This window comes from Dasypus novemcinctus, chromosome 1 (assembly GCF_030445035.2).
Source record: "Dasypus novemcinctus isolate mDasNov1 chromosome 1, mDasNov1.1.hap2, whole genome shotgun sequence".
NCBI lineage: Eukaryota > Metazoa > Chordata > Mammalia > Cingulata > Dasypodidae > Dasypus > Dasypus novemcinctus.
In genome coordinates this window covers 121,353,407-121,369,103 of record NC_080673.1, presented here as the reverse complement: position 1 = coordinate 121,369,103, position 15,697 = coordinate 121,353,407, and the positions used below count along the sequence as shown (strand labels likewise).

Below are 15,697 nucleotides of genomic sequence, written 5' to 3'. Positions count from 1 at the left end.
TCCCAGCAGCGCGTGGCCAGGGAGTAGGCCAGGGTGGGGCGGGACTGGGCACAACGTCGCGCCGTCGACGTCAAGTGACGCGGCGCGACGTGCTCTATGGGGACGTTCGGGAGCTAAAGTTATCTCATCGTTTCTCAGCCGTAGTGTTTGCCTCTAAATTGCTAGTTCTTTCACATTGCCCTCAGTTTGTCCAATGGCTTTTAACAAGAATTACTTTCGGAAAATGAAGGGACTCTTACTTTCTCTCGGTGGTCTTACTGAAAGTGAGGAGACGAGGAAGGGAGGGCAGTTAGAACCGTTGGAAGCATGCTTTCACATCCGAGTGCGGCTTGCTTGTGGGCATAGAGTTCTTGCCAGAGCTCTCTGACATTGCGGGTTATTCAGTAATCTTAGCCGAGCTGTACAGTGCTAGCCCGATTCTGGCTGCTTCTGATCATGGCAAGGAGTTTCATTTGGTTCAAGAGTGGGACAGAATGTCAGACTAATTTAAACTCATATTTGTGATCCAGGCTAGTATAGTTCATTCATATCAGTGCCCAAGGCGGCAATGGGAAGTAAAAGTGGGGGAACACCTTCACAGACAAAGACAGATGTACTTCAAAAAGTAATATGAAATGTAGGCAGTTAAAATAAAGAAAGCACTTTTTATGAGGTAGAAGAAAGCACTTTTATGAAAGCAGTTTTATGAGATGGGTGGTGTTTGAATTGGGTTTGAAACCATGGTTAGGTTTGCAGGAGAGGAGGGTCGAAATGAGAATGAGAGGATAGCACTTACCTTGGAGGAATACTATAGAAAAATGTAAAGAGATGGAAAGAACGGATATGTAGAGGAGTGGAAGGTATCTTGGAGACACATTATGAAAAAATTAACTGCCAGATTAAGGAGTTTGGACTGTTTGGTAAGCCTTTTGTAGCCGTTTTTGTTTTTTTTTTTAAATAGGACTGATTCCTCCTCCAAAACTGTGAAAATTTTCTTTTCCCCTCTCCTCTGGGTTTGTTTTTTTTTTTTTAATAAGTCTCCTCAAAAAACTCTCCTCAAACATATGTATACACGTATTTCTTAACTCCTGTTGCCTTTTCAATCTACTGTAGCTAGGTATCTGCCACCACTGCTCCAGCCGTGACCAAAGGTCACCAGTGATCTTGCAAAGTCTAGTGTTTTTAATCTACTTGTTTTTATCTTTTAATCTTGTTGACTACTTTAAAGTCTACCATTGGTTGGTCTCATTAACACACACTTTCTCCCCCTGTCTATCCTTGTTAAAATTTTTTTCTCAATTTTTGCTGTCCTTCATAGGTTCCTCAAATAGGGAAGAACACATTTATTGCTTTTATTTTTTTTATATATTGAGGCCCAAAGTAAGACCCGCTGCTTAATTTTTTTAAAAAAAGTGATGATTATTGGAATGGTTTGCTTATGATTCTTCTAGCCCTTTTTCACATTTTCCGGCGTCTTGGAAGTGATTCCTCTAAAGTGCAAAGTTTTTCATGCTCTTTCCCTGAAGCAAAGATAATAATCATTTGGGACTCCTCAATGCCTAAAAGAGTTGAAGCTATTCTGTGAAGCCTTTCTTCATACACCCTCCCCTAATCTGAATTAATCTTTCTTTTTGTGTACATGTACCTGTGTGCTGAATTAAAGTAACATATGTCTATATATGAATATGTTCAAGGAATCATCTTTGTCTTCCTGACACCTAGAAAGATGAAAAGGAAGGTAGGGACAGAAGAGACAGGAAAAGAGTTAAGAGTACTAGCGCGTTAGTCCTAGCAAGAAGGTAATATAGATCTGAAATTAGGACTCAGCACCAAGGTAATAAGGGAAAGAGAATTAGTCAAATTACCATTGCCTAAAGCAATGATTCTAGATCTCTCCATTAAAAAATTTGAGTATATGCCCCATTATATATATGTAGTAACTTATAAATTTTATATATATAATGTATAATATATATATGCAGTATTATACAGGTACATGCTATAAAATAGAAAATCAAAAAGGATGGGGCAGGGAGCGGGTATAGCTCAGGGGTTTGAGTGCCTTTTTCCCATGTATGGGGTACTAGGTTCAATCCCGTCTTAAAAAAAAGATGGGACAAAATTAAAAAAAAAAAATAGGTTCCAATATTCTCTTCAAATCTCAGTAGATGCTTTCCTGTGGAATGCCTGCAGGCCACTTTGGTAGCCACTGACCTAAAAGATGAATCTGAAGTTTATTAACATACAGGATCCTTTGATCTGGCCCCTAGCCACCTCTCCAACATTTTTGTGACCATTCCCTACTACTTCTCTACTCCCTTTTCAGTTGCCACATACATAACACCCATCTTCCTCTCCTCTGTTTCTGGTTCCTTTTCATGTCCATTTAGTTCAATGCATTATTTGCTTCTCCATAATGTCTCTGTTACTCTCACCCTAGTCCTCAGTTTGTTTGCTAGCCTCAGCCCCAATCCTGTGTTTGAAGGGTTTGCTGGTTCTGGGGTGACAGAGGAGGTTACATCTTAACAGTAAATAAGTAATTTAAAATTTTAACATTTTAAATATCCATGTTCTTAGAAGTACTTTAATCACTTTTACAAAGTGTACGGGCTTCCTTCTCTAAAAGACTGCTACTTGTCATGTTGCTTGATTCCATCTCTCTCAAGCCTCCAAATTTATCTTTTTCAATGTTTTATAAGCCAGTAATATCAAAGTGGTTATTTTATACGTCTTTGTTTCTTCATCTGCTTTGAGTGACCCCCATCTGCATGCATACTTCAACTGTACCTCTGTTATCGTCTCTGAAGCCTTCCCCAATAACCCCCAACACCATTCATCATCAGAGTTATGAAAGAAATTGCAAGGGGATAGGCAAGGGGATCTGATAAAAAGAATAAATCACAAATTACTTCAATGTGTGGAAACTGTTGCTGGGGAGGACATTTGTGCCCTTTCAAAAGCATGAATGGCTAATGTGAGGTGGGACTGACAAGTTCAAACTGAAGTAGCCCTTTAATTCATTCTATTTTCATTAGTGTCACTAACGACATTAAGAAACTTAATTCATTTCATAACCACAGAAATATATTTGTGATAATTTGGAAGAGGTTTTTTTTGTCTTAATTGTTGTAGTAAGTTCTGTTTTTAAAACTTAAGTTGTGAAATGTTTCAAACACACTAACAGGCAGAAAATAATATATAACAAATGCCTATGTCTGCACTGCTAGGATTAAGTAGATGTTACTATTTTGCTATTTTGCTTATTCCATTTTTTTTTCTTTAGAACAGAATTCATAGGCAAGGTTAAGGCCTCCCCCCATAATTCTTTCTTTCTCAAGAGGTAACCACTGCAGAATGGGTTTGGTAACCACTTTTCTGGAAAATATTTAATGTACGGAGAGCCGAAGGCAAATTCCCGCCAGGCATGTAAAAAGGCATAAGCAACAAGAGAAAGAAAATGTATTCTAGTACAGTGTAAACCAATTCACTGTTGTATGTATGAGATGATGATTGGTTTGGGATTTTTCTCCTGCCAGAGATGGCTTTAGACTAGGGAGATGTGACTTGCATTTTAAACTATTTTCTGTTGGTTATTTACTTGGCTGTGGACTTGGTTTCATCTTCTGTAAGAGGATAAAAGCCCACCTTGCAGACTTTTTCTAAGACTAAAACAAAGTCTTTAAAATATGTATACAGCACAAGGTAAATGCTTTAAAAGTTGTATCAGTTATTATCAACTTAATTTTATCTAGAACTCCAGTTACATCTGTTAGACTGCAGTATTTCCCAACCTTTTCCATGACATTTTATGCATAGAAGATATTTGTTTAGTACTTTGAGGCGAACTGATGAACCTCTTTTGGGCATAGATGGAATCACATACTTCAAGAGTTCCAGCTACCCCATTGGCTAAGGTGAGCAATAGTTGAACTCACAAGACATAATAGTTGGGAAGCGTTGCATTAGAGGATCAGACTAGTAAAATAACTTGTTGGACTGTCTGCTCGTTGCCTGCCCGTCTTCATTAGGAGGCATGGGAAATGAACCCAGGACCTCCCATGTGGGAAGCAAGTGCCCAGCCAGACAAGCCAACTTTTGATGGTCCTTTGCATGGTTAGAAACTACACCCAATCTGTGGAAAAGCTTTCTCACAAACATGTGCCATTAGTTAAGAAAAGAACCCAGTGAAGAGAGATAGATCTCTCTCACCTTTATTGGGAAAACAAACCCTGTCCATTCTCTATTTATAATCATGTAGCATCATCTTCATGGGACAAAATGAAAGATCAGGAAGTGGAATTAGTTGTTCCTGGGATAGAACAAACTTTGGATAGTGCTTTACAGTTTACAAAGTGCTTTTGAGTGCATTTGTATCCTCATGCAGTCTTAACTGCCGCTCTGTCAGGAGGCGCAAAGATTGAGACATATCTAATACTATATAGGTAATTGATGTTTGAATATAGGTTTGCCAATTCAGTGTTCTTTCTCTAGGTTATTGAGAGAGTATTACAGAATTATTACCTTACTGTTATCTTGTTTCTCTAACAATTAGCAAAGAAATTAAAATTCTCACCAGTCTCAGTTCCTCACAACTAGGTTTTGTTTTTGTAAGATTTATTTACTTTTTTATCTCCCTCTCCCCCAAGTGGTTCTCTTGTCTGTCTGCTCATTGTTTGCTCACCTTCTCCAGGAGGCACTGAGAACTGAACCTGGGACCTCCTACATGAGAGGCGAGAGCCCGACAGTCTGAGCCACATCCATTCCCTGTGGCCTGCGGTGTCTGCTGGCTTGTGGCATCTGTTCGTTGTGGTAGAGACAGCATCTAGCTTGTTTTGCAGCAGGGGGTGGCATCTGTTTGTCTTCTTTTAAGAGGCACCATGACCTGAATCTGGGACCTCCTAGGTGGTAGGCAGGTGCCCAACTGGATGAGCCACATCCACTTCCCACAACTAGGTTTTAAAGCCTGAATTAAATATATAAAAGGCATACAACTATTCTAGATCTTTCTCCCAAGATAAAGAGGATAATACAGAAAGAGCAGTTTTATAACTTTCATTATATTAATTTCATGAGTTTTTTTCCCTCACCTGTTTCAACAATAATTTGGTTGGAGTTGAAAAACAAAATACAAGGTAATTTTTGCATTCAAGGCTAGGAAAAAGTGGTGCCTTCAAAAAAGATTATAGGTAAATAGAGTATAGGAAATGTATCGTTACCTATTGCTACATAACAGATTACCTCAAAATTAATTTATCTTACAATTTCTGAGGGTTAGGAATTCAGGAGAGGCTTAGTAGGATGGTTCAGGGTATCTCATAAGGTTGTAGTCAAAATGTTGGCCAGGGCTGAAGACATGTGAAGTCTTGAATAGGGCTGGAAGATCTGCTTTCAAAAAAATCTTATTGACATGGCCTTTGGCTAGAGGACTCAAATCCTGGACAAGTGGGCCTCACCATAGGACTGCTTGACATGGCCATTCAATAGAGAGATCAAGGGGGAAGACTCCATGCCTTTTATAGTCTAGCTTCTTGTTGCATGTTGTTAATTCCACTTTTTTTTCTATTCCTTAGAAGAATTCACAAGTTTAGCCCACACTTAAAGGGAGGGGAATTAGGTTCCATCAGTTGAAGAAAAGCATATCAAAGAATTCGTGGACATGTTTTAAAATGACAACAGGAAAGGAAAAGACTACACATGTTCTTTAACTGGTTATTTTGAGCAGATTCTGTTAAGTGTAGACAGTGAAGACAGGATGTGGTGGGGCATTTAATGAGAATTGCTCCCATACAAATTGATCATTTATATATTTAATTTGTGGCTTCAAATCAGTCAAAGAACTTTGAAAATTTATATCAGATAAGTAAAATTCGACTGGGCTTTATGTTTATATAACAGTTAAATAAGAAGTGGGTTTATATACAAAATAGTAATGTAGTATTATAATATTTTCAAGTTAATAGAGCTTTAGTATTATTGCTCTAGATTTCCAACTGATACCATACAGCGTGCAAAATGGATAAGGGCTGTTAATCGTGTGGACCCCAGAAGCAAAAAGATTTGGATCCCAGGACCAGGTGCGATACTGTGTTCCAAACATTTTCAAGAAAGTGACTTTGAGTCATATGGAATAAGAAGAAAGCTGAAAAAAGGAGCTGTGCCATCTGTTTCTTTATACAAGGTACTTAAATCTGGGTGAAAACAAAGCTAAATTTAACAGAGCCTTTACAAATTAAAATAAGTCACATTATATAGTTAGAATTTAGAGACAAAAAACCAATGTCTTAAAATAAATCCATTAATAGATTTCAAATGCTTAGAAAAATTGTGTGTGTGTGTGTGTGAGTGTTTTAAAGATTTATTTTATTTCTCTTCCCCATCCCCCCCCCGCCCCCCAGTTGTCTGCTCTCTTGTGTCCATTCTCTGTGTTTTTTCTGTGTCCACTTGCATTCTTGGCGGCACCGGGAATCTGTCTCTCTTGGTTGTGTCGTCTTGCTGTGTCAGCTCTCCATGTGTGTGACACCACTCCTGGGTGGGCTGTGCTTTTTTTGTGCGGGGTGGCTCTCCTTTCAGCGCGCATTCTTTGCACATGGGGCTCCCTTATGCCAGGGACACCCCTGCGTGGCGTGGCACTCCTTGCATGTGGCAGCACCGTGCGTGGGCCAGCCCATCACATGGGTCAGGAGGCCCTGGGTTTGAACCCTAGACCTCTCATATGGTAGGCAGATGCTCTATCAGCTGAGCCACATCCGCTTCCCTGTGTGTGTGTTTTTAATCTAAATGTAATATTAGTATTATGCTTTGGAGCCTTTAAACAAATAAGATATATAAAGCAATTGTTTATCTTACATACATACATCAAGGTTCCTAATTAATGAGAAAAATCAACTAGTGATATAAATGGCCTTATAATTCAGGTATTTGTTAGGTTTGAAGCGGCTTTCATAATACTTTGAAATTATCTACGCTTTTTTTTTTTAGCTCTACCCAATAATGTTAATGATCTTACCAAAGTGGACCTAATTATTAGCATTGCTATTGAAGAAATATACAGAAAATAAGAAATTTCCTATGAATCAATCATCAGTATGGTGTTACATTCCTTTGTTTTTATTATTTTAATTTTATCCTTTCACCCCTTAGCCACAATTTTGGACATGGCTCAGTCACTTTCTGTAGTCTATAGTAGTCATCCAACTGTTTATCCAGACATTAACCTAAACTTCTCTTCTCTTTCGGGGTCTCCTTTCTTTGGTGTTGTTTTATGTCATTCTTCTGTTCAGAAGTATGTAGTTGGTGCCAGATCCAAACAAATAATTATGATTTTTAAGGGCTTCCTATTAAAATCTTAACTAAATTTTGCATTTCTAACTGTACCAAATTCTCTTTTCAAACCACATATACTTAGCTGCTAAGTATGTGACTAATTGACCTGCTTCCATGCTTTTGTAAAAAAATCAGTAATAAGTACCATTTACTGAGACCTATTACAATCTTGGAAACTTACATAAATTATCTTATTTTATCCTCAAAACAACCTTACACTATTATTTTCCACATTTTACAGATGAGACAAGGGATTATAATGGTTAAGTGACAGCTAATAACTGATGGAACTGGGATTTAAACCCAGGTCAGTTTTAATTCCAAAGCCCATCATCTTTCTACTGTAATTCCTTTTTGCACAAATAACTTCCCTGTTCCCTCCATTAAGTCATGTTATTGCTCTTTAAGAGAATCACTCAAAACTCACTTCCATGAAACCTTCCTAAATTGTCACAACCTTTATCTAGTTATTTTAATCATTTCAGAAACTTTTCAGCAACATGTTAATATTTATAGATGCAGTAAAACCTGTTTACATTGTCCTATAGATTATCCATTTTAAAAATGTGACCTTTTCTTCCATAACTAACTCTTCAGAGCAATGAGGTGAGTGTTTTACCTTTGGTAGTATATTTATAGGAAAGCCATTGTGTAACAATTTCTAAAGTAACCCTAATTATTTCTCTCATAGGTTCTTCAAGCTGCAGACCTTAAAGGTAAAGCAAGACAGAAAATCCTAAAACAGCCACTTCCAGATAATTCTCAAGAGGTTGCTACTGAGGACCATAACTATAGTTTAAAGACACCTTTGATTATAGGTGCAGAGAAACTAGCTGAGGTGCAACAGATGTTGCAAGTATCCAAAAAAAGACTTATTTCTGTAAAAAACTACAGGTTGATCAAGAAGAGAAAGGGCTTAAGACTCATTGATGCACTTGTGGAAGAGAAACTACTTTCTGAAGAAACAGAGTATCTACTACGAGCACAATTTTCAGGTATTTCCCTCAATAACTTGTAATATTTATAAAATAGCTCTTTATTTTTCCGAAATAATCATTAAATAATTACTTTGCTGTTGCCCATGAAAATATTTATGGCTTTTAGCCTAAGCATAAAGAATGAAGAGTAATAGCTAAAATCCTTTTATATTTTACAGTTTTCCAATTATAAAAGTAAAATATTTACTACCGGAAAAGCAAAGTAATACATAAATGATTAAATAACTCATGATTCCACTACTCAGAAATAAAACTGAGGTTAAACAATAGGTTAAGCAATATTGTATTTTTCTTTTTTTTAGTTGTATTGTAGCACTTACCCAATTACAGAATTTTTTTTTTTAAAGATTTATTTCTCCCCTTCCCGGTTGTCTGCTCTCTGTGTCAACTTGCTGTGTGTTCTTTTTTTTTTTACCTATACGGCACATTTATTTCATTGATTCTTAAATATTTGTGAGTCACATTTCCCTTAAGGATCAAAAGGATTCTCCTCCCTACTTAGGCAAATATGCAAACAAAACCTGATACATTACAACTAACCTCATGTGCTTTGTTTCCTCTTGAATTCCATAGTTCAGCTCATTAACATTTTTTTTCCATTGTATGTATATACCACGTTTTATTTATCCATTCATCTGTTTTTTTTCTTTCTTTTTTTTCAAATTCTACTCAATTTATTCATTTTTTTTCATTTTAATTTTTTAATTTTTATTGTTTTTTAAAAATATTGTGTGTTCTTCTGTGTCCACTTGCACCCTTGGTGGTACCGGGAAGCTGCATCTCTTTTTTGTTATGTCATGTTGCTGCATCAGCTCTCTGTGTGTGTGGTGCCACTCCTGGGCAGGCTGCACTTTATTCATGTAGGGCAGCTCTTCTTCCAGGGCACACTCTTCACCCACGGGGCACGGCACTCTGTGCATGGGCCAGCTCACCACACAGGTCAGGAGGCCCTGGGTATCAAACCCTGGACCCTCCCATATAGTAGGCGGATGCTCTATCAGTTGAGCCATGTCTGTTTCCCCCAATTACAGATTCTTTATAAACAATTTCTAACAGGTCCATAATTTATTAAAACATCTTTTTGCAATTGAGTTGATCTAGATGATTTGCATAATCCCTTTGAGTTTGGAAATTGTATGGGTCTCTGAATTTTTAAAGACTTTTTTAGTAGTCTTTGTGAACCAGGACACTTGAAGAGGGGCAAATTAAGAATTGCCAACTTATTTTTTTTTAATGAAAGCTGCAGAAATTTTGGACTTACATTTTTTAGGAAAAAAAGCATGTCAGAAAAAGTAGGTAACTCCACAGTAGGATAATTTTTTTTTTTCTCAAAGAGAGGAATATAAGAATAAACAGGGGTCCCACCAGAACCAGAGGATTGTTTTTTCTCTCAATGGTAGGCAAGATCATCTGTGCAGAGTAGTACCCTATCCAAGAAATATCTCTTGTATCCAATTTTTATTCTCCAATAAATAGTAACCAGGGAACAAAATCAAATAAATGTCCTTATAATCCAGACTTAATTTTATCTAGTTATTTCATTTTCTTCCATTTCCCCCTCGAAAGGTGCCAATGAATAGTAAAACACAGTGTTCAAGTTGAATCTTTTCTTCCTCTCAAGTTAAATGAACCAAAATGAACAGAATAAATTGGCCAAGAGGCCCTAAGATAGGATATTAACCTGTGAATAAATTCTGTTAGAATGTGAATTATATTTATATATTATTTTTAATTTAAATTTTTAAATTTTTTAAAAATTAAAGTTAATAGATACCAAGGAATGTTACATTAAAAAACAGAAAAAAACAAAAAGAGGCTCCCAAATACCCCACTTCCCACCCCCCACCACATCATTTTTGTAAATTGTATTTTTTTGAAGACATACATCACGAAAAAAATGTTACACTAAAAAATATAAGGAGTTCCTGTATATTTATATTGAATGTTGGTGCCCAGTACATTTTATATCCAAATACTATGATCTATACCTGAAAATGTTACTGTACATGGTTTTTAATCACAAAAAAAATATTTATTTCAACAGATTTTAAATGGGAGTTATATAACTGGAGAGAAACAGCTGAGTACTCCACAGAAATGAAACAATTTGCATGTACGCTCTATTTGTGCGGTAGTAAAGTCTATGATTATGTGAGAAAGATTCTTAAGCTGCCTCATTCTTCCATCCTCAGAACGTAAGTGAATTACTTTTTAGATACTGAACAAAAGGAATATTTTGTTCTTTTATTGCATTTTATATGTTAAGGCTTTTATAGTCATATTCACTTATTGGTTCATTTACTCTTTTCAAAAAATTCTAAGTGGTTTTTGCATGTAATTACAACAGCAGTATTTTCAGCAACAAAAATGAAGGCATCTAGTCTGACAAGTATTTTGCATCTTCCAGATGTTAGAGAGAGTCTGGGTGATAAAATTTGAATCCTGAAATATTGGAATATTAATACATTTAAATAGTTTTTAATATCCTGACTAGCCTGGAAAATCTAGAACAGTTCTGGATTGATAAGATTGATATAAGGAAAAGCACAGAAATCTGCATATTTTTTTAAAAAGATTTATTTATTTACCCCCTCTCCCCCATTGTGTTGCGCTCCCTGTCTGCTGTGTATTCTTCTGTGTCTGCTTGTCTTCTCTTTAGGCAGCGTCAGAAACTGATCCTGGGACCTTCTGGAGTGGGAGAGAGGTGCTCAATCTCTTGTGCCACCTCAGCTCCCTGGTCTGCTGCATCTCTCATTGTCTCTCCTCTGTGTCTCTTTTTGTTGCATCATTTTGCTGCGCTAGCTCTCCACTCGGGCCTGCTTGCCACACAGGCCAGCACTCCACTCAGGCCATCATTCCCTGTGGGCCAGCACTCCATGTGGGCCAGCTCTCCACTCAGGCCAGCTTGCCTTTGCCAGGAGGCCCTAGGAATCAAACCTTGTACCTCATATGGTAGATAGGAGCCTAGTCACTTGAGCCACATCTGCTTCCCAAAATCTGCATATTTTTAGTAAGCACTGCAGTTGATCCTGCTATAGCTTATAAAGCCTTTGTATGGCAAATATGGACACTTCATATTTCCTCCTCCTCTACTTTTTTAAGACAAGGTTACTCCACTGCATTGTTTTTTGTTTCTTCCTGAGGTTCCAGAGGCTGGGGATGGAGCCCAGAACACCAGTGCTCAACCACCAAGCCACATCAGCTTCCCTGAGTTGGTTCTTTTGTCTGTTTTGCTTGTTGTTTAGCTTTGTTTTTTCAGGAGGCACCGTAACCTGAACCCTGGACCTCTGGTGGGAGGCAGGAGCTCAACCACTTGAGCCACATCCGCTCCCTCCACAGCACTCGTTTTTATTTTTCTTATTTTTATTTTTTGAAGATTTATTCTTTATTTCCCTCCCACTTCTCCCCCCATTCCTCCTGTTGTCTGCTCTCTGTGTCCTTTCATTGTGTGTTCTTCTGTGTCTGCTTGTATTCTCATCAGGTGACTCTGAGAACTGTTCCTGGGATCTTCCAGAGTGGGAGAGAGGCAATTACTCTCTTGCACCACCTCAACTCCCTGTTCTTCTTATTTTCTTTCTTCTGTGTCTCTTGTTGCATCATCTTGCCGCGCCAGCTCTATGCATTGGCTAGCACTCCTGTGCGGGATGGCATTCCAGTGTGGGCCAGCACTCTGCATGGGCCAGCTTGCCCTCACCAGGAGGCCCCAGGCATCGAACCCTGGACCTCCTATATGGTAGATGGGAGCCCTATTAGTTGAGCCACATCTGTTTCCCAGCATTGTTTTTTTAAAGCATTACTTGCCAGATTTTTGTAAAATATTCCGTGTGACTTCTCTTCTTTTTTTCATAGTTTCATTTCCCATAATTCCACATCAGCTCTTAGATTAAATCTTCCTTGGCAATTCCAGTTCATGCTGATCTTTTCTCCGCATCATCTTGCATTTTATAACTTTTACTATGACATTATTGCTTGTTATAAAACATTCAGACAGTATGTAAATATGTAAGTAGTAGAAAGTTTAAAAATTTATACTTCCCTTACCGTAGTCACACAAGATAACCACTGTTAGCAGTTTTGGTATACATCCTCCCAGCTTTTAAAAAACAAAATCTATTCATCTATCAGTAAAATTGAAGAGAAGAGAGTATGTATGTGGGTGGTATGTGTGTGTGGTTTTCACACAATGTGAATTTTAAAAATTTTTATTGTAGACATTTCTATTACAAAAGATCTCTTATCTCTTTAAATGACAACATATTATTCTAATATATTAATGTTACCTAGATTTTATCCTAAAAAATTTGGCTGGTCAAATATATTAGTATTTGATTACATTTCCATTCATTTTTCCATTTTAAACACAGCTGTGCTTAAGTATTAGATCAGTATAACCATTGTATTGAATATTTATTTATTCAATAAATATTTATTGAGCAGGAGTAGTCAGTGAGGCAGAAGAGAAACCAGAACATTGTGATGGTATGGAAGCCAAGTGTAGAAAACATTCCAAAGTGGGAGTAGTCAGCTGTGTCACATGCTACTGGGAGATCAAGTAAGATGAGGACCGAGGGAAACGGACTTGGCCCAGTGGTTAGGGCGTCCATCTACCACATGGGAGGGCCACGGTTCAAACCCCAGGCCTCCTTGACCCGTGTGGAGCTGGCCCATGCGCAGTAATGATGCGCGCAAGGAGTGCCATGCCACGCAGAGGTGTCCCCTGTGTAGGGGAGCCCCACGCGCAAGGAGTGCGCCCTGTAAGGAGAGCCGCCCAGCGTGAAAGAAAGTGCAGCCTGCCTAAGAATGGAGCCACCCACACGGAGAACTGACACAACAAGATGACACAACAAAAAGAGATACAGGCTCCCGTGCAGCTGACAACAGAAGCGGACGAAGAAATAAGATGCAGCAAATAGACACAGAGAACAGACAACTGGGGTGGGGCGGGGGGGAGGGGAGAGAAATAAATAAATCATTAAAAAAAAAAGATGAGGACAGAGAATTGACCATTGGATTTTGCAAGATGGAGGTCGTTGATGATCTTGATAAAAAGCAGTTGCAGTGGAGTGGGGGAGAGGTGAGCCAGAAGCATAGATGACAATTGTGAACTCTCTTGAAGAGTTTTGCTGTAAAGGGGAGCAAAAAAATAAGTATGTAGGTGGATAGGAGCCTGGATTGAGGGAAGGTGTTTTTTGAAATGGTAGGTGTTCAGGCATGTTTGCATGCAGACAGGGAATGACCCAGCAGAGAAAAGAAAATTGATGATGCACAAGAGAAAGAATAATTTCAGGAGAAAAGTCCTCCATTAAAACAGGAAGAAAGGCAGAGATACAGCTTCAATAGGTTAACAGATTTGGTGGTGGCAAAATGAATTCATATCTGATTGCTTCTATTTTCTCAGTGATATAAAGTTTTTAGCTGAGAGTTGGGGAGGGAGGCGTTAGAAGTTTGGGAGGAGAGAAAATGTGAGAGTCAGCACCTCAGAAACCAGAAAAGTGAATGACAGGAAATATAGCATCAGATTCAATGGTAAACAATTAGACAAGGATGGACTAGGCCAAACCTAAATTTTAAAAAAACCTTTAGTTTAGATAGGTACCTCACTCACTTATTTTAAATTGTCACCCCTTTCTCTAATTTTCAGCGACTATCAGTCACCTCTCTTAATTTTCTCTGTATCTTAATTGGATCCTTTTTCAATTCTCCCTGAATTATTAAAGACCAAAACCTTCCCAGAGCTGTGCTTTCTATGATGCCTGTGCTTTGGGTCTTTAAGGCATCTTGTTTTCACAAATCCTTTGAAATGAGGCCATAATATCTTCAGTTTTCTTTATTATAATACATTTAGCTCAATGTTCAAAGATAGAAAGTGTGGCATAGTGGTTTCTTGCTAAATTTCTGTTTGAATTCAGTGTAAGTAATTCACTCCTTTTATGAGCAGAAACTGAGAGAGATGCAAAAGAAAAGGCAGTGGGAAGAGAATTAGCTTTAGGCTGTTTATTGCTTAGCATTATTAATCTTTAGGCCTATTATTTTTCCAAGGCAGAGTTTTAAATCATCTAATTGACTCCCTATATCATTCCCTAAGCTATTAGGTCTTGCTTAGTTAAAATATCTTATTGTTAGAAATGTAAATTGAAATTTAGTATGAACTTTCTGAAGGGCAGTTTGGGAATATGTAATAATTTTAAATTGACCCACTCAGTTATGTACACCTGAGGTCTGAAATTTGTTTTTAATTTCTTATTAAAGTTGAGTTCATTATCCCAGTAAATGCATAAGTAATTTTGCCTCTGCATTCTACTACTAGAAATGACATGAATATGTAGATGTGTACATATGCATACATACACATTTTGTACACTATTTATATTGTTTTTTAAAAATCGGAAACAACCTAGATGTTCTTCAATTAATTATGGTTTAACTATACTGTGGCATATACCATATACACATTCAAAATGTTGCTCTAGGTCAAAATTTAAGGACAGGTAAAAAATAGGTGTACAGGGAAGCAGCTGTGGCTCAGTTGATTGAGCTCCCATCTACCATATGGAAGGCCCTGGGTTCACTTCCCAGGGCCTGCTTGTGAAGGCAAGCTGGCCCGCACCCGTGGAGAGCTGGCGACCCGAACCGCGGAGAGCTGATAGCCCATGCCCGCGGAGAGCTGGCACAGCAGGATGACACAACAAAGGGAGACAAGCAGAAGAATGCACAGCAAATGGACAGAGAGAGAAGACAGCAAGCAAGCTGTGGGGGGAGGAGGATAAATAAAAATAAAAACAAACCTTTAAAAAAATAGGTGTATAATGTTACTATTAAGTGAAAAAAAAGGCTCAGTATAATGTTTGAAAGTTATATTTAGGTATGTATACTTAGATCTGGAAGGATATCCCTGAAATATCAACTGATTTTTATTAATACTTTGTTTTTTTCACTTTTCTTTATTATTTGGCTTAAAAACAAAAAGAAAAAAAAAAACCCCAAAATATCGTTTTTTTACAATCTAACTCAAAAACTTGCTTTGAGTTTACCTACTTTGAGTTATAAAATCTTTTAAGAGTAAATCAACAGTTCTACATCTTTCTGACTACTATTCAAGTATTCAAGGCACTGTTCTGATAGCTCTGGTCATTAAGATACCATTTAGATTTTCATTTAAAAATCAATTGAAACTAAGTTTTAGGTTTCTTTTTCCTTAATACCTTAAACCCATTTAAAACTTACATAGAGGCATTAAGTGGTTTCCTTCTATAGTGCTTGTACAAAACAACCTCTTTGGTGTTCATTTGAGAATCCTAATGCAGAAAAATAAATTTTAAACAATTGATAAAAAATTGGTGGCACACTTGTAAGGGGTTTCAGTATACTAGTGGGCTATATGTAGCACCCTGGTAGAG

General features: G+C 37.6%; 1 protein-coding gene across 3 annotated transcripts in view; it reads left to right on the top strand.

The window, feature by feature from the left end:
• The window catches only part of THAP9 (THAP domain containing 9), a 34,063-nt gene that overhangs the window by 10,563 nt on the left and 7,803 nt on the right, over positions 1–15,697 (top strand). For all 3 annotated transcript variants that reach the window (XM_071215807.1, XM_058296472.1, XM_058296471.2), the window contains exons 2-4: positions 5,962–6,157; positions 7,994–8,297; positions 10,345–10,495. In XM_071215807.1, coding sequence (XP_071071908.1) covers positions 8,150–8,297; positions 10,345–10,495 — 299 coding nt within the window. In that variant the 5' untranslated portion in view covers positions 5,962–6,157; positions 7,994–8,149. The remainder of the gene's footprint in view (positions 1–5,961; positions 6,158–7,993; positions 8,298–10,344; positions 10,496–15,697) is intronic.